At 38.9% G+C, this 23,606-nt stretch overlaps 2 protein-coding genes across 9 annotated transcripts in view; one reads left to right on the forward strand and one right to left on the reverse strand.

The window, feature by feature from the left end:
* On the forward strand, positions 1 to 20,507 carry GLRX2 (glutaredoxin 2). Of its 6 annotated transcripts, none has more exons than XM_069544549.1 (5): positions 23 to 194; positions 2,606 to 2,666; positions 8,164 to 8,340; positions 9,541 to 9,676; positions 20,324 to 20,507. In XM_069544549.1, the coding sequence occupies exons 2-4, from the start codon at positions 2,607 to 2,609 to the stop codon at positions 9,670 to 9,672; spliced, it is 369 nt and encodes a 122-aa protein (XP_069400650.1). In that variant the 5' UTR covers positions 23 to 194; position 2,606; the 3' UTR covers positions 9,673 to 9,676; positions 20,324 to 20,507. The 6 variants fall into 6 exon arrangements, with proteins under 6 accessions (XP_069400649.1, XP_069400650.1, XP_069400646.1 ...); XM_069544546.1 differs by lacking the exon at positions 23 to 194 and adding an exon at positions 615 to 841; XM_069544550.1 differs by lacking the exon at positions 23 to 194 and adding an exon at positions 1,082 to 1,372.
* The window catches only part of RO60 (Ro60, Y RNA binding protein), a 27,382-nt gene continuing 19,446 nt past the window's right edge, over positions 15,671 to 23,606 (reverse strand). For all 3 annotated transcript variants that reach the window (XM_069544536.1, XM_069544535.1, XM_069544538.1), the window contains 4 exons: positions 21,638 to 21,754; positions 20,741 to 20,854; positions 20,306 to 20,452; positions 15,671 to 18,597 (listed from right to left, as the gene is read on the reverse strand). In XM_069544536.1, coding sequence (XP_069400637.1) covers positions 18,445 to 18,597; positions 20,306 to 20,452; positions 20,741 to 20,854; positions 21,638 to 21,754 — 531 coding nt within the window. In that variant the 3' untranslated portion in view covers positions 15,671 to 18,444. The remainder of the gene's footprint in view (positions 18,598 to 20,305; positions 20,453 to 20,740; positions 20,855 to 21,637; positions 21,755 to 23,606) is intronic.

A 23,606-nucleotide genomic window follows, 5' to 3' on the forward strand; every position in this document is an offset into this window, starting at 1 on the left:
GACGCTACCATCCTATGTAAACATCCCAGGCATTTTGATTCCGTGTCTGACACTCACTGTTTTTGTTTTCCGTTTCGTCAGAAGGTTGGCCACAGTGCCCAGGCAGTGCCTGCACGTGTCTGTAAGCCTTTATGAGCGTTCTCGATTAGAAAAAGCCTAGGGGCGGGACCTGGATGAACCCTGGACAAAGGCAGGTGAGGGCATCAGCTGGGACTCCGACAGCGGCACCCTAGTAGGCGGGGGCTGCCTGAGGGAGAAAGAACCGGCAGCCGCGTAGAATAGACCGGCGCCTCAAGGGCAGCCCGTAGGGGGCGTGACCGGCTAGCGGGGGCCGGGCCGGCGGGCGGAGGCGGGGCCGGAAGACAGAGGCGGGGCTGGGAAGAAGGGGGCGGAACCGGGTGAGGAAGCGGATTCGGCGGGTGGAGGCGGGGCCGGCTGCAGAGAGAGGGCCGCGGGCGGGGCGGGGCTGGGAGGAAGGGGGCGGAACCAAGTGAAGAGGCGAGATCCGAGGGTGGAGGCGGGGCCAGCCAAAGGGGCGGGGCCACCGGTGGAGGTGTGGCAGCCCAGCGGGCGGGACCGCGGTTGGAGGAGAAGCAGCCCGGAGGGGCGGGGCCACGGGCGGGGGGCGTGGCGTGGGCGTGGGCAGCCGGGTAGGGCAGAGCCTGCAGGCGGAGACCGGATCTCCAGGGCGGCTGTTGCTGGTCCATCTATCTGCTCGATGAGGCCCCCGCACTAAGACCATGTACTGGCGCCGCGCAGCGCTGGTGGGGACTCGGCTCGTCCCGATCAGGAGCAGCTCAGCGGGCCGGTTTGAGGGGCCAGCGGGAATTTCGGGCTCGGGGTAAGCGGCTCTGCGAGCAGCACGAGCTGGACGTGGCTGTGCGGCCTCGCTGGGGTCTGGACCTAGCGGTGGGCGGAGGCAGCTTCTTCCCGGGCGCCCGGTACGCCCCGAGTCGATCGAACCGCTGAGGCGCCTCGGAGAGCGGGAGGCCGGGAAGGGACCGAGAGAGAAGGTGCCTTAAGCGCTCTTGGCGATTTCGTGACCACGTGATCTTCAGATTGCACAAGCCTAAGTCTTGCTGGCTTGAACCTCCCCTTCTCCTCGGTTACTAGATAAAATACAAGATGCCCTAATAAATTAGTATTTCAAGTATACAGCGAATAATGGTTTGGCTTAAATATATTCCAGATATTGAACGGAACATACGTAGGCTAAACAGTTATTCGCTGTTTATCTGAAATTCTAATTTAACCGAGCGATCTGCATTCTCATTTGCTAAATCTGGCTCCTGCGGCAGGAAGTGGAAGTGGCGCTTTCTACCAAATGGCCAGGTCTTCGAGGTTGGACGGTGTCGCCTCTGGCTCGAGCGAGGTTGGTGAATACCCGCGGCCCCGAGGCCTGCGTTGCGAGACCGCCTCCTCTCTGCCCGCCTCATTCCCGTGAGGCCGGTCGGGGCTGTCCTACCAGCTCGCCTATCTGTACATCCAGCCCTCTGTCTGGGACGTTATTCCTAACTCCTCGATTTGTTAACTTCTGCCAGTTTTGCAAGACTCGAGGAGCTCCTTGATTAACCTTCTCTGCTAAACTAGAAACCCCCTCCAGAAGGTGCCAATCACATAGTGTAACTATTTGACAAGTCCTGGAGGTTCAGTGGTGTTTTTACAGTGATACTATCCCTTCGGCATTTCAGCCCTTTAGCACATAGTACGGAGAAGGCAATGGCACCCCACTCCAGTACTCTTGCCTGGAAAATCCCATGGATGAAGGAGCCTGGTAGGCTGCAGTCCATGGGGTCGCTAGGAGTCGGACACGACTGGGCGACTTCACTTTCACTTTTCAGTTTCATGCACTGGAGAAGGAAATGGCAACCCACTCCAGTGTTCTTGCCTGGAGAATCCCAGGGATAGGGGAGCCTGGTGGGCTGCTGTCTATGGGGTCACACAGAGTCGGACACGACTGAAGTGACTTAGCAGCAGCACGTAGTAGGTGTTACATAAACGTGGCATGGCTAGTGGCTACTTCATTAATGGAGAAGAGAAACGTGTATTGAACAACTTACTTTCTTTTTCTTTTTTTTTACAACTTACTTTCTTGACTGGAATTGGAGAAAAGTGCCTTCCAGCAGCTTTCTCTTTTCTTTGGCAGGGAAGGAGACGTTTCAGAATACACCTTCCACTTCCTCTTAGTAGGAAAGGAAATATGGTCTTAGAAGGTCTACTAGAATTCCTGCTTCTAGAGTAGACGCAAATAGTAGGTGCTTGGGGAATGCTAATTAAGTGTTGGAACTGAGATGAAAAGGATGTGTTCTCTTAGTTAATAAGACAAATAGATTGATGTGTTGTTCCACCTAAGCTCCTACTTAGGTCCACACCTTCATCCTTTAACCTCCATTTTCTTTCCTGAAAGCTAGATAGTAAATGATGTAGGCCTTTGTGATATTAGTAAACAAATACTTTGACAATGCTATTTTGTACTGATAGCAAGTAAAACTTTTCTCTTTCATATGTTTGGATATATATTTGCATATTGGGTTGCTCTGAATGGATCTCATCTGATATATTGTCCTTAATGTTTAACTGCACTGCTCTTTAAAATTCATTTTAGGATGGGGAACAGCACATCATCTTTGGGAAACGAAGCAACTGCTCCTGTGAATCAGATCCAAGTGAGTGATGGGGGACATGTAGGAAAAAACTTTCCTTGTTGGAAATAGAATTGTCATACATATTTAATATGCTTATCCAAACTTGACAGTCTAGAAAATTAATTACTAAGTTTATTTATATATATATATATTTAGTTAATATATTTTAAAATCTGCTATCAAAATCATGCATGATACAAAGAAGTTCTGGATCATTTTCTTAGTTTTTTTTTTTTTTTTTTTTCTCAAAATAAACTTATGAGATTTATTCTTTTTTTCGCTGTGCCAAATTGCTTGTGGGATTTTAGTTTCCTGACCTGGGATCGAACGTGTGCCGTCTGCAGTGGAAGCACAGAATCCTCACCACTGAACTGCCAGGGAAGTCCCTATGAGATTTATTCTTAAGGTGCCTTCGCTCCTCTAAGTTGGGTCTATGAGGTTGACTGTTCTTTCCGTCTCCCCCACCTCAGGTTTCCTGTTGTTACCAGTCAGGGTGCCTTAGCCAGGCATACTGTTCGCTTCTGTCCCGAGAAGCTGTTTCTCTAAAACATAGAACCTAGTTTGCAGTAGTTACTCTGTGACTGATCCTCTCAAGGATACTGTGCACTGCTGTGTTCTCTTGTGTTTCTCTTGCTTGAACTGCAAAGCCCAGTTAAGTCTGCCTCAGGAAATTCCTCTTGTGTGTATGTTTTTCTACCCCTGCAGCCTACTGCTGCTGCTGCTAAGTTGCTTCAGTCATGTCCGACTCTGTGCAAACCCATAGACGGCAGCCTACAGGACATACGTATTTCTCTGTCTCTCACCACCAAACACCACTACACACAAACAATTTCTGCCTTGGGTTTATTTGACTACAAAAATATTCACTCACAGCTGCTGAAAATAACAGTAATGTTGGAGACCTATTGTGAGGGATTGCTTCTTTTAAAATAAGAATAGGAAACCAGGAGGAACTTCCCTGGCATTTCAGTGGTTAAGATTCCATGCTTCCACTGCAGGGGGCACAGGTTCAATCTCTGGTCATGGAACTAACACCTCGCAATTTGGCCAAAAACAAACAAACAAAAAGAATATGAAACCATGAAATATTTAGTAAGGACAGTGTTGAGAAAATGTGAGAAGGAAGGTTCAAGAAACTGTGACACTGTCATCCTGAGTTTCTGCTCAGTTTGGAATCTCTCAGTTCAGTTCAGTTGCTCAGTTGTGTCTGACTCTTTGCAGCCTCATGGATTGCAGCACGCCAGGCCTCCCTGTCCATAACCAACTCCCAGTGTTTGCTCAAACTCATGTCTATTGAGTTGGTGATGCCATCCAACCATCTCATTCTCTGTCATCCCCTTCTTCCTTTCCCAGCCTTCAATCTTTCCCAGCATCAGGGGCTTTTCAAATGAGTCAGTTCTTTGAATCAGCTGGCCAAAGTATTGGAATTTCAGCTTCAGCATCAGTCCTTCCAATGAATATTTAGGACTGATCTCCTTTAGGATGGACTGGTTGGATCTCCTTGCGGTCCAAGGGACTCTCAACAGTCTTCTCCAACACCACAGTTCAAAAGCATCCATTCTTCAGTGCTCAGCTTTCTTTATAGTCCAACTCTCACATCCATATATGACTACTGGAAAAATCATAGCGTTGACTAGATGGACCTTTGTTGGCAAAGTAATGTCTCTGCTTTTTAATATGCTATCTAGGTTGGTCATAACTTTTCTTCCAAGGAGTAAGCGTCTTTTAATTTCATGGCTGCAGTCACCATCTGCAGTGATTTTAGAGCCCCCCAAAATAAAGTCTGACACTGTTTCTACTGTTTCCCCATCTGTTTGCCATAAATTGATGAGACCAGATGCCATGATCTTAGTTTTCTGAATGTTGAGCTTTAAGCCAACTTTTTCACTGTCCTCTTTCACTTTCCTCAAGAGGCTGTTTAGTTCTTTTTCACTTTCACTATAAGGGTGGTGTCATCTGCATATCTGAGGTTATTGATATTTCTCCTGGCAATCTTGATTCCAGCTTGTGCTTCATCCAGTCCAGCATTTCTCATGATGTACTCTGCATATAAGTTAGATAAGCAGGGTGACAATATATAGCCTTGATGTACTCCTTTTCCTATGTGGAACCAGTCTGTTGTTTCATGTCCAGTTCTAAATGTTCCTTCTTGACCTGCATACAGATTTCTCAAGAGGCAGGTCAGGTGGTCTGATATTCCCATCTGTTTCAGAATTTTCCACAGTTTGTTGTGACCCACACAGTCAAAGGCTTTGGTGGAGTCAATGAAGTAGAAGTTGATGTTTTTCTGGAACTCTTTGCTTTTTCTATGATCCAACAGATGTTGGCAATTTGATATCTGGTTCCTCTGCCTTTTCTAAATCCATCTTGAACATCTGGAAGTTCACGGTCCACATACTGTTGAAGCTTGGCTTGGAGAATTTTGAGCATTACTTTGCTAGCGTGTGAGATGAGTGCAGTTGTGTGGTAGTTTCTGCATTCTTTGGCATTGCCTTTCTTTGGGATTGGAATGAAAAGTGACCTTTTCCAGTCCTGTGGCCACTGGTGAGCTTTCCAAATTTGCTGGCATATTGAGTGCAGCATTTTCACAGCATCATCTTATAGGATTTGAAATAGCTCGACTGGAATTCCATCACCTCCACTAGCTTTGTTCATAGTGATGCTTCCTAAGGCCCACTTGACTTTGCATTCTAGGATATCTGGCTCTAGGTGAGTCATCACACCATCGTGGTAATCTGGGTCATGAAGATCTTTTTTGTATAGTTCTGTGTATTCTTGCCACCTCTTCTTAACATCTTCTGCTTCTGTTAGGTCCATACCATTTCTGTCCTTCATCGAGCCCATCTTTGCATGAAATGTTCCCTTGGTATCTCTAATTTTCTTGAGGAGATCTCTAGTCTTTCCCATTCTGTTGTTTTCCCCTATTTCTTTGCACTGATCACCGAGGAATCTCTACATCACTATTTGTCAGGGCTTCCCTGGTGGCTCAGATGGTAGAGAATCTGCCTATGATGCAGGACACCTAGGTTCAATTCCTGGGTCAGGAAGATCCTTTGGAGAAGGGAATGGCTACTCACTCCAGTATTCTTGCCTGGAGAATCCCATGGACAGTGGAGCCTGGTGGGCTACAGTCCATGGGGTCTCAAAGAGTCACATGCAACTGAACGACTTTCACTTTACTGTGTTTCAGCCCCTCTCTCTAAATTTATGGTCTCGGGTGTCTCTAACCTGCGGCAGCACAGTGTGGAAGGAGCACTTGCTTTGGTTTTGGGACAGGGTGGGTGGAATCCCACCCAGTGCTGTGAAGTCCTCAACCTCAGTTTTCTCATCTGTAAAATGGATTCAGTAGTATATCTCTGGCCTGTCTAGCTCTCCCTGAGATAGACTTCTGTAGTAGTAAATATTGAGAGTGAGCAGAAGAGAAGCATGGAAATAGATTTGCATACACATAGAGTCTTGAGAGTCCCTTGGACAGCTAGGAGATCCAGCCAGCCAGTCCTAAAGGAAATCAACCCTGAATGTTCATTGGAAGGGCTGATGCTGAAGCTGAAGCTCAATACTTTGACCACCTGATGTGAGGAGCCAACTCATTAGAAAAGACCTTGATGCTGGGAAAGATTGAGGGCAGGAGAGAAGGGGATGACAGGATGACGTGGTTGGATGGCATCACCAACTCAGTGGATATGAATTTGAGCCAACTCTGGGAAATAGTGAAGGACAGGGAAGCCTGGTGTGCTGCAGTCCATGGGGTCGAAAGAGTTGAACATGACTTAGTGACTGAACAACTGAACAGACACTGACTTGGAACCCTTCTGGCCCCCGAGGGCATATGCATCTTCTGAACCACTTTGTCCTACTCTCTGATTTTTGACCTTCATCTTGAAGGTGCTGCTTATGACTCACACTAGGACAACCTAGCAGATGCTAGATCTGTCCATTCAGAAATTCCCGAAAGACATTGACATGCACAGAGCTCAACAAACTTCACCCGTGAAGTTGTGACCCAGATGCACAGCGAAGCCTTGGGGTCTTTGTGACGAAGGCAGGCAGGATAGCCTCCAAGGCTAGTATAGCTTCCAGGCTGATGTTAGAATTGTTGGAAATGTTTTTCAGAAATAGTTTCTGACCTCTGCCTCAGACCCACTGAGTCAGCATGTCTGGAAGTAGCTTTTCCAGGAACAATGAATGCTGGAGAATATCTTATCAAAACAGTGATGACAGTTGTTTTATTTTTTTACTATAAAGATATACAAGGAAGGAGTGGAAGTTGAAGGGAAAAACTATTGTATACCTGGATCCTTGAAAGCCTTACATTTTGAAGAGAAATCATACATCACTGGGGCTTCAGGTGTCACTAGTGGTAAAGAACCTGCTTGCCAATGTAGGAAATGTAAGAGACATGGGTTTGATCCCTGGGTCAGGAAGATCCCCTGGAGAAGGGCATGGCAACCCACTCTAGTATCCCACGGGCACAGCAGCCTGGCAGGTTACAATCCAAAGGTTTGCAGAGACTCAGACATAACTGAAGTGACTCAGCATGCATGTGTACGTCATTTTTCACCATTGAACAGTAAGGAAGTGGGTTGATCATTTTGTAAAATATAAAAATACCGAATCACCATGCTATACACCTGAAACTAATATAATAATGTAAGTCAGTTATATTTCTGGAGAAGGAAATGGCAACCCACTCCAGTGTTGTTACCTGGAGAATCCCAGGGATGGGGGAGCCTAGTGGGCTGCTGTCTATGGGGTCGCACAGAATCAGACACGACTGACGCGACTTAGCAGCAGCAGCAGTTAGATTTCAATGTTAAAAAAAAAAGCAAAGAAGGGAATTCTCGTGGTCCAGTGGTTAGGACTTCAGGCTTCCACTGCCAGGGACATGGGTTCATTCCTGGTTGGGGAGCTAAGACCCCATAAGCCGTGTGGTTCAGCCAAAAAAAAAAAGCAAAGAATGGTTAAGATGGTAAAAAAAAAAAAAATTTAAGAGACAGTTAAGTAAGGAGTTAACTCCTGAACACCTGAATATTTGAGAAGTAGTATGACAAGAGATTAAGTATCTGGGCTGTGGACTCAGACTTGTGTGGGTTCAAATCCCAGCTCACCCACTTTGAGGACCAGGGTTATTTACCCTCCTCTCTGCCTCAGTTTCCTCATGATGAAGGCGATGATAAAGATCTATCAGGATTGTAGTGAGGTTTAAGTGAACTAGTGAAGGTAAAGTGTTGAAGATCGTGTTGGCACACAGAAGTGTCTGCTGTCTATGAATTGGCGGTGATTACATGTGTTATTACTCTGTGCCAACACTTTCCACCCATCACATCCCTTTTCCCTAATAATTTTCTTTTGTCTTCAATCTACAGATGAGAATTAGATGACATAGGCTGAGTCTGAGCCCTGAATTGTGAGGCTCCAAAATCCATACCCTTCCTACTATATCATATATCTCCTGTATCATGATTCCTTTCTGAGAGGAAATGTCTAAAATTAAAATGATCTTTTTGTTTTTCTTCAGGAGACCATTTCTAATAATTGTGTGGTGATTTTCTCCAAAACATCCTGTTCTTACTGTACGATGGCAAAAAACCTTTTCCATGACATGAATGTTAACTATAAAGTGGTGGAATTGGACATGCTTGAATATGGAAGTCAGTTTCAAGACGCTCTTCACAAAATGACTGGTGAAAGAACTGTGAGTCCATTCCCTGCATTGCTTTGCCCCAAAGTGGGTGGTGAGCTGGGTCACCTTGGGCCTGTGTCCTTGTGTAGGGAAAAGTGAGCCAGACATACTCCAAGAGATTCATAGACCAGGAAACAACAGAGTTCTATTTTTTAAAAATTTTTACTGTGTGTGTGTGTGTGTGTGTGTGTGTGTATGTGTGTGTGTGTGAAATGGGTGGGTTAATGGTGTTGGCGTGAGTGGTGGTCTATAAATGGTTGACATCCTCCTGGGACTTTTTCAAGATGAAAGAATTCTTTGCTCACTTGAACAGTGCAGATCAAGGGTGCTTCATTTTCTGTGCTAATGAGTGCTTTCAGGCTCCATGTTTTTAGATTCTTGAAAATCTGAGGATGTTCCCATAATAATAGAGGAAATTCCATGGTTGTCCAGTAGTCAGGACTCTGAGCTTCCACTGTAGAGGACTGGATCCCTGGCCAGGCAGAATTAAGATCCTGCATGCTGCATGGTGTGGCAAAACAAACCAACCCAAAGGAACAAAAAAGAAAAATAATGGCAACATTATTTTTCCTTCCTGTTTATATGTGCCATTTTCCTATTTATATGTGCCTGTTAAGGAGTTGATAATGTACTCTTCCCCTTTAGTAAACAGTGATAAGAAGAACCACTTAAACATCACTAATCATTAGAGATTGCTGATTGCTTTATTTTGCCTTTTATATGCCAAAGTGATGAGGAGAAAGGGATTGAGAGTCAGTTTGTCCTGGGTTTAAACCCCAGTTCTGTCACTTACTTTGTGATCTTGGGCAAGCTCCTGTGCCTCCTTTGCCTGCAAAATAAGACTAAAAAATAGTACCCACCTGAAAGGTTGTTGTTTAGACGCTAAGTGTGACTTCTTTGCGAGCCCATGGGCTGCAGCCAGGATTTTCCAGGCAAGAATACTGGAGCGGGTTGCCATTTCCTTCTCCAGGGGATCTTCCCGACCCAGGAATTGAACCTGTCTCCTTCATCGGCAGATGGATTCTTTACCACTGAGCTAACCAGGGAAGCCCCACCTAAAGGGTTGAAAATTTTAAATAGGTAATTATCAAAGAGCTTTATATAGTGCTTTGCCCATAAAAGCACCCACAGAGTAGCATGTGTTAGGATCCTGTGAATGGCTTTATACTTCTGACACCCAGGGTGACATCTAAACTTTTGTTTATCCAACAGGTACCACGAATATTTGTCAATGGAACTTTTATTGGAGGTGCAACTGACACTCATAGGCTTCACAAAGAAGGAAAATTGCTTCCACTAGTTCACCAGTGTCATTTAAAAAAAAGTAAGAGGGAAGAACTTTAGTGATGTAAGTGCATATAACTTTGCTAGTAATATGTCACTACATATTTAAAATGATATTGCCTGATAATGTCTTTTAAATATTTGAAGGTGTTTTAAATATATGAATTATCTTCATGAAAAGGTTGTAAAAAATAATGAACAATAAATCACTGTGGAAACATCTTATTTGCCAATTCTTCAGTAAAAAAGATACTTAAAACTGAAGGAGCAGATAATAGGTGACAACCTGGACAGACGGGCATCTGAAGTGAGTGCTGCAGGGACAGTCCTGTGGGTCTAAGCAGCTGCCCAGGTGACATGCCAGTCCCAGATGACCAAGAACTTTAGTCTGATTATGCAGGGAGTTGTTACTAAGCGGAGGATTAACAGAAAGACTTTTGGGTGGGGGGACGTAAGTTTTCAGTAAAAAAAAGCATAATTGTTACTGGGAATGAGGGTTTCAACATAAATTTTGGGGAGACACATTCAGTCCATAACACCATAAATTATAGCTGGATAAAAGTCTTAATGTAAATCTAAGGCAAAACTAGATTTTGGCAGCCGTACTTTCCAGAATCATAGGTTAGAAAGAAAATGGTGATCGTTTAAGAAAAAGTATGATCTTTTTGGGGGGGTCTTTGATTTTTAATGTTAAGATCTGAAAGACTAACTGTTTAATATTTTTTAAAAAACAGGCAATCTTTCCCCCCTCACTTTTACCACTAATCAACTTAGACATGAATTGCCAAAAAATTTAACTGGGAAGCTGAAAAGCTGCTGGGAAAAAAGGGATTTTTTAAATATATTTGAGTTTCACTGTTTACTAATACTAAAAAAAATACTATTTGAACAATTTTTTTTAAAGGCAAGTTTCCCAATTAAGGTTTAAAATAAAGTTTAGTTTTGCTCATCTGTGAGGAAATATTTACAGTTGATTCCTGAACAAGGCAGGGATTGGGGCTCCGAATACCACCTTGAAAATCCAAGTGTAACTTAGAAATCAGTCCTCCACACCCTCAGATTCATCACTGTCTAGTACTGCAGTATTTATTACTGAAAAAAATCCATGTCTGAGTGGGACCCACACAGTTCAAACCCACGTTCCAAGGGTCAACTGTAGTTTGTGATCTTCCTTTCTCCATTCAGCTGTTCACTGCCATCTTTAAATGGAGAACTCTAATATCGAATGAATGTTTATACAGTTTTGGTGGGTATGCTCGTATGTAGTTTCAATTCGTATGTTCTCTTCAATTCCTATGGCTCAGATCTTAGAACTTATTTTTATTTTTTTTTCTTAGAACTTTTAATATGAAAGTTTGATGGGAATTCAGAGAAATCTCTGTAAATTGGCACTTAGAATATTTTTATTTGCATAGTTGAGTTTTGGTGTTACCTTTTCCCAAAGGCAACTTTTATTTTCTATTTTTTAAAATTTTGTAGTTGAAGTATCATTGCTTTCCAGTGCTGTGTTAGTTTCAGGTATAAAGCAACGTGATTCAGTTAGATTATATACCTATTATATATGTGTGCATGTGTATATATATATTCTTTTTCAGATTCTTTTCCCTTATAGGTTATTTCACAGTATTTAGTAGTTCCCTGTGCTATACAGTAGGTCTTGTTAGTTAACTACTTTATATATAGTAGTGTGTATATGTTAATCTCAAATTCCTAATTTATCCTTTCCTTCCTCCCAAAGGCAACTTTGAATAATTTTTTTCCCACAAAAGAATCTTGTTTTAAACTCTTTAAAAAATGTATATTTTTATTAAATGTAGTTTTGATTCTGTAATTAATACCTATTGAAAAGAATCCTCAAGCACATATTTTAAATAAACATTGAGGCATTTCAAGACCAGTATTAATGATCAAACCTTAATTTCATTTTATTTAACTATTATAAGATTGAATATTCAAATACTGTAAGATTATAAAATGTAAGGCCAAGAGCCTTACATCTTGTAAGCCATGCATGCTAAGTCACTTCAGTCATGTCCCACTCTGTGGCCCTATGGACTGCAGCCTGCCAGGCTCCTCTGTCCATGGAATTCTCCAGGCAAGAATACTGGAGTGGGTTGCTGCGCCCTCCTCCAGGGGATCTTCCATTGAACCTGCGTCTCTTGTGTCTAACCTGCATTGACAGGCGGGTTCTTTACCACTAGTGCCACCTGGAAGCTTCTTACAAGGCACATAATAACCTTAAAATTCTTCTTTCAAGAAATAAAGACAAATACTTGATGTGCATAGAGTTTATTTGGTACCTCTATCAAATTCTACAATAACACAAGTGACTAGAAACAGTTCACATTGTGCCCACCTGCACTCCATGTCTAAAATGATTTATCCAGTATGGGTTTTGCAGGGCTACACAGGAGAGTCCAGATTTCACAGTATTGGTGGAAACTATTTTGTCATGAAACAAATTTCATACATTAGTGTTTCATCCATTTTTCTATCAGAAAACACGAGAATTACATTGTTAGATGTGTTATTTACAGTGATAACTTGGAAGACTCAACAGAGTATCAGTGAGTTTCTAGGAAACCCCCGCCCCTCCTTTCAGGGTCCTTTTCCTTTGAAATGGAATGTGTTATAAATCAGACTTTATATACTTTAAAGCACCAGCTTGACAATTTAAAGTTTTCTCTCATTTTTATAAAATATTCCTGCTTTAAAAGGCAAAGTGAATGTAAAAATATGAATGTAATTAAACATCACTGGCCTGGATACTTCTTATTGCAACTGTTTACAACTGTATTCACTTCTTTGAATGAATTGGTGGTAGGCTTGAAAGAATATATTTGCCTTTTGTCTTGAAAAATTCCCTTAAAAAATTAATCATTTTTGGAACTGTACAACTTTATTTTTCACTCAGAGTGTTTAAATATGCAGCTTGGTCCTTGGAGATCATGTTACATAGAGTCCAGCTTCTTGGATAATTTGTTATACAAAACAATAAAAAACCTTAAACTATCACAAGGTATTACTGATGTTAACAGTCATGTATGTATAACACATCAGTGTCCTAGATTATCCTGTTAATGGGTGCTTAAACAACTAATGTACAATCAGATTTAAAACTTGTTAAATTTCCATTCTTTATGTAAAAGAGAAAGCTGTAAAAGAACCTCAAGTTCTATACTTTAGAAATACTGACACTATTAAGGCATTACTTAATGAACAGACCCTAAGCAAAGTATGTATGCCTGTGTTGGAGAACTAGTCATATTTTAAGGCAGTCAGAAGGTTCATTTTTTCACTTTAAGGCTCTTATATACTTCAATTTTACTCTATGCAGGCATTAGTCTGTATCATTTAAATACTGAGTGGTCAAATACGGAAATCAAAGCCTTTATATAAAGAAAATGGAGATTTTATAACTAGATTATAACAGTTCTTCCCCAGCCAATTTTTTTAAAGCTGACTTCATATATCTCATCCCTTAGGAGAATTTCTTCATTATCAGAAGCTGACAATAAAAGGCAGAAAATATAATTCAGATGCATTACAAATTATGTCTAGTCACACCATTCCAAATTACATGCAGTCCATCTTTAGCAGTGCAACAAAAATATTTTTTCTCGGTTACTATTCATTAATTATATAATATCTTTGATTTGGCCGTGTATGGATTCTAAACAGTTTGCATTGCAAATATAGCTTAATAAGCCATTTAAACAGAGGTTTCAATACAATGATTGTATTGATATAATGGTCCATCAATTTTGTGGTAATGATACATAAAATAGCAAGGCTTTAACCCCATTTACTACCCTTAACAATCCAAGTGTTCATTAAGTGAAACGTATCTAACTTACTATTTCTTTTGTTCATGTAGAGATTCTGATAGCTTCTAAAGGCAGAAAAATTTAAATATATTTGAAAATGAAATATTTTCACTTCTGTTCATAAAATTACTATAACATGGTGGTACTAAATTAAATAGAAGCAAACAGAAAAATTTTCTTAGGCTCAGAAATATCTTTTATATGTTTTCATTGTATTTACAAAATTAATTCTCATCGAAAATAATCACATTAATTTCAGTCAGAATTCTGCAACATATCTCCTAAATTTATGTTTCTTTTTACCGATTTCCCATATAATTTGGTATTTTCAGAGTTTAGGAAAATGTGTCATTTATTATAATTTCTATTCAAACAGTTAAGTTTAACTACATTATTAGTTATCTTTTTTTTAAATTATTAGTTTTCTACATGAAAAATACTACCATAGGATTAATTTTTAAATAAACGTCATAATAATTTTTCAAAAGTAAATAAAACACTTACCAAGTAAAAAAATGTTCAATGTGAATACAAGTCTTATTTATAAGACCTTTTATACTACAAGCCATGTATACAGAAGCATCGTCAAGTACTTGGTAGACCAAAGATTTTGTGGGTAGTCTTTATAATTATGGAAATATGAGCACTGAGATGTGCTACTTTCTGAGAGTATCCAGTTATTTACTTTTCAAAGAGTGCTTTTTCTAAGAGCCAGGTACACTTATAATTGCAAACAAAGGCTGAATAACTAACCCTACTCAAAAGGCCACAAAATATCTGCATACAGCTTATATAAAAGTTATACAAGTTAACTTGATTGGGAAGATAATTTATCAATTTGATTATTGTTCTAGGAGACATGCCTGTTATTAATTTGAAAAAAAAATGTGACCTTAACTCTATGTGGAACAAAAAGCACTCTGCAAAAGATGTATCCCAAACCGAATACAGGTGACTTTCTTGTCATTCACGTTATTACTCAGGTAGAGCAGGAGTAGAAAAACAAAAGACCAAAATGTCAGAAGAAAGGAATTTTAAAAGAGGAAAAAAGAAACAAGGAAAAAAGGTATAGAAGTAATCTTTCAACAAATAAGGGACTAGGGAGCAGGTATATGGGATATACTAGATTAAATTGCATACAGTAAGTACACCTAACTAGTTCAACTTACCTTTTTTTCCTAATTCTCCCTTGTGCATGTTTCCATTGCAGCTATCTGACATTTCTCTAAAGGGGTTTATCGCCTTAACAAATCACCCATGTCTGTGGTAGACAAGACTAGAAGTTTTCATTTTTGATTACTTGTAAGGGCCTTATTGAGAAATGTGTGGGTACCTTTAAGTCAAATTAAAATAAGTTCAATAAGTGATCACAATTATTTTCCTTTATCGTTTAGATGTAGCTTTATTGTGCTTCTAAAGACGTTTCTCACGTAACTGTCAGATCCTCACATAACTTTAAATTTCCCAAATAACTTTAAATTGCTTTGCAGAAAAAAAGCCTGATTAACTGATATTCTATCATTTATAGATTTACCTATTATTTAAAAGGTTATGCAAATGTTTCTAAGACCATCTTCTTATTTAGAATATGAGTTTGTTTTTTAATGGGATCTTAGACTTGGAATATATTACTACTTTCTCTTATCAGAGAATGATGACATTTCCCATTCAGAACAGGAAGTGTTTAAAAAAATTACTCAGCTTAATGAGCTGTTTTTCTAAAACACTTTATCTTTCAAAACATATACCCTATTAAAAGTTCTAATTTTAAAGAAGTTCTAATTTGTATTGCAAGCCCTCTTCCCAATTTTGACTTTTATACAGATATAAATTCATTGATTCTTCTATGATCCAAGGATTAGATATGGTACTTTTTAAGGAGAGCAAAATTGAATCACACAAGTTAAACTGGTTGTCTCCAGTCACACAGTTAGAGTGAAAGAGGCTCCAGAGAGATGACGGTACATCCCATTCACTGAGCATTTTCCTCACCAATATTCCCATAAGATGATCACTAAACTAAACAATACAAGACAGTGTTCCTAAGTGGAATTGCCTAGAAATTTCAAATAACAAGGAAAGGGTAGGATTATAAGATTAGTTTTTGTTTTTACTAATTAAAACTATATCCTGAAAATATTTACGTATTTTCTGGGACATAAAGTTTATTTTTCTTAGGGTTGTTTTTTTAAAAGCAACATTTTCCTAATCAGCAGTAATGCTAAAAGTAATTCAGAAAATAAAACTTCTTTATTACTTGAGAATATTTTATTCATAATGAGGTAAAAGTTTTTATTTTTTCTATATGACTATGTTATATAGCAACAGGTTATTAAGATATTAATTGTGCTTGAGGGTCACTATGAACTACAAAAGTATACATGTTCACAACTTCTCTGTTTTTCTACTCCTAAAGCAATCATGTATATACATTAATTACTTCCTAATACCTAAAAAGATAAAAGTCTTGAATAATTCTATTTTACCCCTTACTCTTATAAGTAAATGTCTTCCCACAAAATGGTACTTTTTAAGGATAGCAAAATTGAATCACACAGGTTAAACTAGTTGTCTCCAGTCACACAGTAAGTTAGAGTGAAAGAGGCTCCAGGGAGATGACGGTACATCTCGTTCACTGAGCATTTTCCTCACCAATATTCCCATAAGATGATCACTAAACTAAACAATACAAGACAGTGTTCCTAAGTGGAATTTCCAGTGAACGCTGGAATGAGAATGAGGAGGCCATTTCTAGACCTAGGGCTCCAGTGTCACACTCTCTCGGACCTCGGGTTCCTAGCCTAAGTCAAAAAAACTACCTTTTACATTTCTAAGGTTATTTCCAGCTCTAAAGCTCCATATTTGAAATAAAGCTACCTTGTGTGGTTGTCTTTAGTTTTCTTTCTCAAATCTTAACATTTAATAGACTTTTCTATGTGACTTCAAAAAGGCCACAGCTAATCTTACTTCTCTGATGGATTTGTTAATATTAGTTCCTGAATATTCTGCCTAAAAACAATATAGAAACAGTATTTAACCGAGGAAATAAGCATTTATATTATATTCCACTTAACATTTCTATTAGGAATAAGAAGTTAGATCATGTTATAATTTTTAATTTAAGAAGACCTTGGGTTTATGTAATGAATTCAAGTATGATTACATAATTCTATTAGGTTCTTGAAGCTTTAAATTCAATCTGAGCATAATATTTTAATGTATCAAAGTAGCTATCATTTCAAATCTAATGCCTGACAGAAGGTAAAAAAACCAAAGATACCAGAAGCAATGTATTTTGCGGGTGTTGGGTAGTGATGCCACTAGCTTTGTTGACCAAAATCTCAGGTAAATCACAATATTTATAAATTGCTACCAGTTGCCTTGAAGGAATGGCTACATAGCAGATAAACCCAGTATAAATATGTCAAATAAGTTTGAAAGGGACATTTTCTTGTCACTCCCAGAGCCCAAATTTCTCATGAAACAGAAGAAAATATACAAATTCTAACATTACTTAATCCTTCTGCCCCCTAACATAAAATCTCTAACCCCCAAGCACACAAGTATGTGATTTACACTTATTGTTTGACTTTTCATAGTGAGAAGGCTTTAAAAATCCCCAGTAAATCTTTAAATACATTTAAAGAACAATACATAAAAACTAAAGTTTTATGTCCACATTATCTTAAGCAACCATGATATAATTATGAGCAAATATATTGGCATTTCAACAGCTTAAAGCTCCCCACACAGAAGGGGTATTTGCTCAAGGAAATAATGCACTTTATAATGAATAGGAAGTTTAATATACACAAATAAGAAAAATTTAATTTCCTATAGACTGGTTAGTGGTAATATGCCACTCAAAAATTGCCTTTCAAACCTGAAAGACCTAGCTTGCTTTTTTTTATCACACTATCAAAAAAGAATATTTTGCCACAAATGAATAGTAGACAAAGAGAGGAGGATGCCAACATGTTTACAATCAGAAATATCTAAAACTCACTTATAATTGGATAAAAAAGTAATTAAAAGTAATTAAAACAAAATTTTAAAGTAAGGTAAAATATTTTAAAGTAAGGTATAACCAGATTATGGTTATAGCTGAGATTTTATCTGTCATATTTTTCAGATTATCAGTAGGGGAAGTTAAATGCTTGAAACATCTTATGTTTTCATTTGTGAATATGAAAAAATGTGTCCCTACATGTGGCTATGTTGGTATAAGCCATAGGAAACCAACAAATCATGCCCCTCACAGCAATAAACCAACAAAAACAAACCAAAATAGACTTCCTCAGCTGACACAAACTTTAGTATCTCTTCTCAAAGGTTTCCATTATGTTTCTGGTTAATGGTAAACAATCCTGTAAATGTAAATTAACCCTCAGAAACAGAGTATCTTTTTCACTGACTGAGAATGCTGCTATTTATGAGATCGGTGAAAACTGTTAAAGCAATTTGTAAAACTCATTCATAAGCAAATGTCTTGGTGGTGGTTTTATCCCCTTGGTATAAAAATTTACAAGGAGTTTCATAATCACAGTACATGGTCCAGTGCATTTCAGAGTATTTGGACATTATCAAAGCTGTCCTTTACCAATGAAAACATTTAAGAAAACTTAAAGGCATTTCTCAAACAAATGACATGATATAGGACTACTTACACTTTTGGCTCTCACTTCTTTTAAGTACAAATGTGATCATTCACCAAAGCAGAACTGTTTGACTATTTTACAGTATCTCAACAAGAAGTTCTCTGTTAGGTAGAGGGGGCTACAGTGTACTCTGAAGCTATTTCCCAAAAGCTAGTTTAGTAGAAAGAACTTTGGGCTCATCTTATTGTTCCTTCTTTTTTTTTTGGTAAGGTAACCTTTCCATTATGCACATACTGTACCACTGTCTGACTTCTTTCAGTGGATTAAGATTAGCTGGGAAGTAGCTGTTTGTTTTTAGCGAGATCACTGATGGCAGTGGACCTCTTAGATTGTGCTGGTGCTTATGGTTAAATCATATCTAATGTGAAACTTCGAATCACATCCAGAGCTCCAGTATCAAAGCCACACATGTCCAGCATGCCTCTATCATCTGGGTCTGCAATGGTAAAGCCACTTGATGTCATTCCACAAACAATCAATTTAGCTGGAATATCCATATTCTGTAGGAAAAGATAAAAGATATTTAAAAAATAGCATGTTAATAAGCAAAAACAAATAACCTCCAAAATTAAAACATTTTAAATCCTATCACAGCTTTTCATTACAAAGCCAATTTGTGTTTCCTCCATAAAATCTGTCAGTCTTCTGGGGCCAGAAGACTTCAGAAGAGAATGTGATCTTTAGAAGTATAGACAATTAAACATGTGAACAGCCTGCCTGAAATTCCTGCTTCTCTGCTGCATGTTATCACTCATTTTATGGACACAAAATACATTTCTGAGCAGCACAGGGACTCTGTACTCATGAAACCTGTCAGAATGTTCAGAGACATCAGACATTTTTACCAGCACATCATACACTGGGGCAGTATGTATGGGTACAAATAAGGAAAACAGTTCCTGGGGTTATCAATTTTTGTTCTGTGACATTGCTATGTATGACATATATAAATGTCGTAACTATAATGTCAATGTAATAACTTGTTCTCTGCAGCTATGATTTAAGGCTACAATACTTGAGTTTTTGAGAAAGACTAACAATCACTGAGTGTGCACTATGTCAGATACCATGAGCTCTTTAGACGACTGATCTAATGTTAACTATTATAATGAGGGCTTCTCTGGTGACTGTGGTAAAGAATCCATCTGCCGATGCAGGCAACAAGGGCTCGATCCCTGGGTGGGGAAGATCCTCTGGAGAAGGAAATGGCAACCCACTCCAGTATTCTTGCTTGGAAATCCCACGGACAGAGGAGTCAGGAGGACGACAGTCCAAGGAATCACAAAAGAGTCGGCCATGACTTAGCAACTAAAGAGTAGCAATTGTTATAACAACCCTGGAAGGTAAGTAGTACTTTTAACCAACATGGTACATACCACAGCAGTGATACACTATTATGACATGTATCAGGTAAATAATTCACTTGGGTCCACAGCTAGTATAAAGAGAAAGACCCAGGACTCAGAACCCAGGCTTCTTGACTCTGAGTTCCATTCTCACTTTTTCTTAAGCACACACGAGAATCCCCAGAAAGGGTTGTTAACACACAGTCCCATCCCCAGAGTTCCTGACTCAGCAGGTCTCCCAGGGGCTCCAGGAACATGCATTTCTAACAAGGTCCCAGGTGATGCTAAGAAAAGGTGCAGATGCTCAGAAAAGGAAACCACACTTTGAGAGCCACTGCTCTTCATCAAGTCCTAGTTCTACTTCCAGTCACACCTGCCACACAGTTCAAATGCTCCACATTCTCACCGGACTAGCAGATTCCACACTGGATAGTGCAGACACAGATCCCTCATTTCACAAAGTTCACCGGCAGAGACTGATTGGAACTTAGAAATACTCATAACACTTAAAGCACACATTATATTATAGCTTTGCTTTACATTTATGTAGTTCTTAGCAAAACTCAGAAGTGATGTTGAAACATTAAAAAATTTATGGTTAAATTTCAAAAAATTTTGATTATTACTGAAAATACTGTTTGCAAAGTATATTAAAATATGTACATCTGGAACTGGTTGAAATAAATTATATATGTGTACTCAGTACTTCCTCATTTCAAGTACTGTTGAGTCCAGAACTAGAGTCGTATTCCTTTTACAAAGGTACACAACTACTTTCAGTGTCATTTAAAAAAAATATATATTGACTGTTTTAGAACTGAATCTTGTTTGGGGTGAGAAAGAATATTAGACTTTGCTTTACCTTTCGATATTCTCTCAGAGCGACAGCAGGATGGACACTTCCAGCAAAGGTCTCGTTATCAGTGAATACAATGAAGACATCGGCAGCTGTATTTGTCTTTTGAGCCCAGATCATTGGAAGAGAGCAATCAGTTCCACCTGCTGGGATCTAACTCAGAATAAAAACATGGTTAAGAATAAAAGAAAATGCTCCCATTTCCATACTGAGATGTCTGAAATAATTACTTAAAAGTACTATTTTACACATTATCATCTTGTTTAGCGCCAATGTATATGCTTTCAGAAAGCTTGTAAATATATTTTTGACTTTGTGCTCGTAAAAAAAATTGAGATGTAACACGATTTGTTCTCATATATTGATTAATATCAGTCATGACACCAATACAAAATTATTATAAAATACATATTAAGTAGACTACATGAAATAGTTTCTTACCTGACTCATAGCCAGTAAAACTTGTTGTAAGGTCATATCTGTAGTCACTGGACATGGTACCATTTCATCTGAAAAAGCAACTATAGAAGAATCTTTCTCTGTTCGTGTGACAACCTGAAAAATTCAATAGTAGGAATTTTCAGTACATTCAGGGGAAACAAATACAGTCTCTTAAAGTTCATCTTTAAAAGAAAATATGATGATTTATTTCTGAACTTAACTGCGTTTGAAAACTATACAGTAACAGTAGTATAGCTTTCAAAGCACTTTCACAAACTCTTACGAAGAAACTGGTTTTAACAACAATCCTTTGAAGCAAGTAGAGTATATATTCTTCTTCTTATTTTATTAAATAGGCAATAAAGCCACAGAAGAGAAACTAAGAAGCTCGCTGATGATTACTCACTACTGAGTCAGGCTAGAACCGGAAGTCTCCTGTCGTTATTAGTCCTTGATCTTTTAACATCTATATTCGTTAATAATTTCTCTAAGAATTATCTATTTCTTTAAAAATACCAGTAACATTTAATCTGTTATTGTAAAATTAAAAGTTCTACTCTGATTTTTCTTTAGACATGCTTTTTCAATATACCTACAATATCATATATACCTAAGTATTAAAGTATATGTAAGTATGTTTTTGTTGTTGTTCGGTTGCTAAGTTGTATCTGACTCTTTGCAGTCCTATTGACTGTAGCCTGCCAGGCTCCTCTGTCCATGGAATTTCCGAGGAAAGAAGACTGGAATATATAAGTATACTCAAGTATATATACAATACTTAAAGCTCTGCTTAAAACAAGTGAAAATATAATTTTTGATCGTATCCAACTTTATAGTTTTGTGCTGGGTAAATATTTTCAGTATGGCAAAACCCTAAATTGCCTTAGGAGTTCTCACCATGCACATCGCTGCAGCTACTGTGCTTGCGTTGAGTACACTACCCAAAACTCTTTGGTTCATAGAACCACTGACATCAATTGCCAGTAAGAAACGCTTTCCAGTTGGCTCAACTGTCTAAGGAGAAAACAAAACAATCATTAAAAGCAATCACAGATACCGTAAATAAATTTCTAACATATCATATTTAATTTTCACTCAAAAGACTAAGATAAAAGGCTTGACTTTTGATTTACCGACTGACAAATATTTAGAAATGCTTAGCTTTAACTAGAGGTAAAACAATGAAAATAAGATGGCCTATTTAGTAACTTACAGAAGTTACAGTCTCCCTTTTTTTTTTTTTAAACTTTTCCTCATGAAGTAAACTGGGAATTTCTAGCAAGGAATTTTTTTTGTAGTAAAATATAAACAACATAACATTTACTTTCTAATCATTTTTAAGGGTCTAATTCAGTAGCATCAAAAACATTCACAATGTTATATACATACATATATATATGTATGTATATAACCACCATTACTATTTCCAGAACTTTTTCATCATCCCAACAGAAACTCTACCCACTGAGAACAACTCCTCATTCTTATCCACCTCTAGCCCTAGGAATGGAGAAGGAAATGGCAACCCACTCCAGTACTCTTGTCTGGCAAATCCCATGGATGGAGGAGCCTGGTGGGCTGCAGTCCATGGGGTCACTAGGAGTTGGACACGACTGAGCAACTTCACTTTCACTTTTCACTTTTCTGCATTGGAGAAGGAAATGGCAACCCACTCATGTTCTTCCCTGGAGAATCCCAGGGACGGGGGAGCCTGGTGGGCTGCCGTCTATGGGGTTGCACAGTCGGACACGACTGAAGCGACTTAGCAGCAGCAGCCCTAGGAAGCTTCTGTTTTACTTTCTACATCCATGAATTTGTGTATTCTGGAAACCTCATGAGTGGAACCAAAGGATACTTATTCTTTCCTGTCTGGCTTTTTTTCACCTAGCATAATGTTTTCAAGGTTCATCCCTGCTTTTTAGCATCTTTCAAGTTCTACTACTTTGTAAGGCTGAATACTCCATTATATGCATATATCATATTTCATTTGTCCATTCATCTCCTGACAACAACTCAGGTTGTTCCCACCTTTTGGCTGCTGTGAATAATGCTTCTATCAACATCTGGGTATAAGTACCTGTATGAGTTCCGGTTTTCAATTCTTTTGGGTATATACATAGGAGGTGGTATTTTTGGATGGCCAGAGCCATCCAACTAGGTGTGAAGTGGCATCTCACTGTGGTTTTGATTTGCATTTGCCTGATGACTAATGTTGAGCATCTTTGCATGTGCTTAACTGGCCATTTGTTTACCTTCCTTGGAGAAGTGTCTGTTCAAGTACTCCGCCCATGTCTTGAATTGGGTTGTTTGTATTTTTACTGTTGAGTTGTAGGAGTTTTATATATATATATATATATATATATATATATATATATATATATGCTGCTACTGCTGCTGCCAAGTCGCTTCAGTTGTGTCCGACTCTGTGTGACCCCATAGACGGCAGCCCACTAGGCTCCTCTGTCCCTGGGATTCTCCAGGCCAAGAATACTGGAGTGGGTTGCCATTTCCTTCTCTAATGCATGAAAGTGAAAAGTGAAAGTCAAGTCGCTCAGTTGTGCCTGACTCTTAGTGACCCCATGGAGTGCAGTCTACCAGGCTCCTCCGTCCATGAGATTTTCCAGGCAAGAGTACTGGAGTGGGGTGCCATTGCCTTCTCTGATATATATACACACATATATGTATATAAATATATATATATATATTCTGGATATATATATATTCTGGATGTTAAACCCCTGTAAAATAGATGATCTGCAAATATTTTCTCCTTCTCTGCAGATATCTTTTCACTCTTTTGACAGTGTCCTTTGATGCACAAAAGATTTGAGTTTTGATGAAGTCAAATTTATCTACTTTTCTTTTT

Source organism: Ovis canadensis, chromosome 12 (assembly GCF_042477335.2).
Source record: "Ovis canadensis isolate MfBH-ARS-UI-01 breed Bighorn chromosome 12, ARS-UI_OviCan_v2, whole genome shotgun sequence".
NCBI classification, from domain to species: domain Eukaryota; kingdom Metazoa; phylum Chordata; class Mammalia; order Artiodactyla; family Bovidae; genus Ovis; species Ovis canadensis.

Bases quoted from the DNA above. Each gene is read 5' to 3' on its own strand.
- GLRX2 (XM_069544545.1), top strand. From the start codon at position 741: ATGTACTGGCGCCGCGCAGCGCTGGTGGGGACTCGGCTCGTCCCGATC. The intron at 842-2,605 runs GTAAGCGGCTCT...AATTCATTTTAG, and splicing joins GCGGGAATTTCGGGCTCGGG to GATGGGGAACAGCACATCAT. The intron at 8,341-9,540 runs GTGAGTCCATTC...TTTATCCAACAG, and splicing joins AAATGACTGGTGAAAGAACT to GTACCACGAATATTTGTCAA.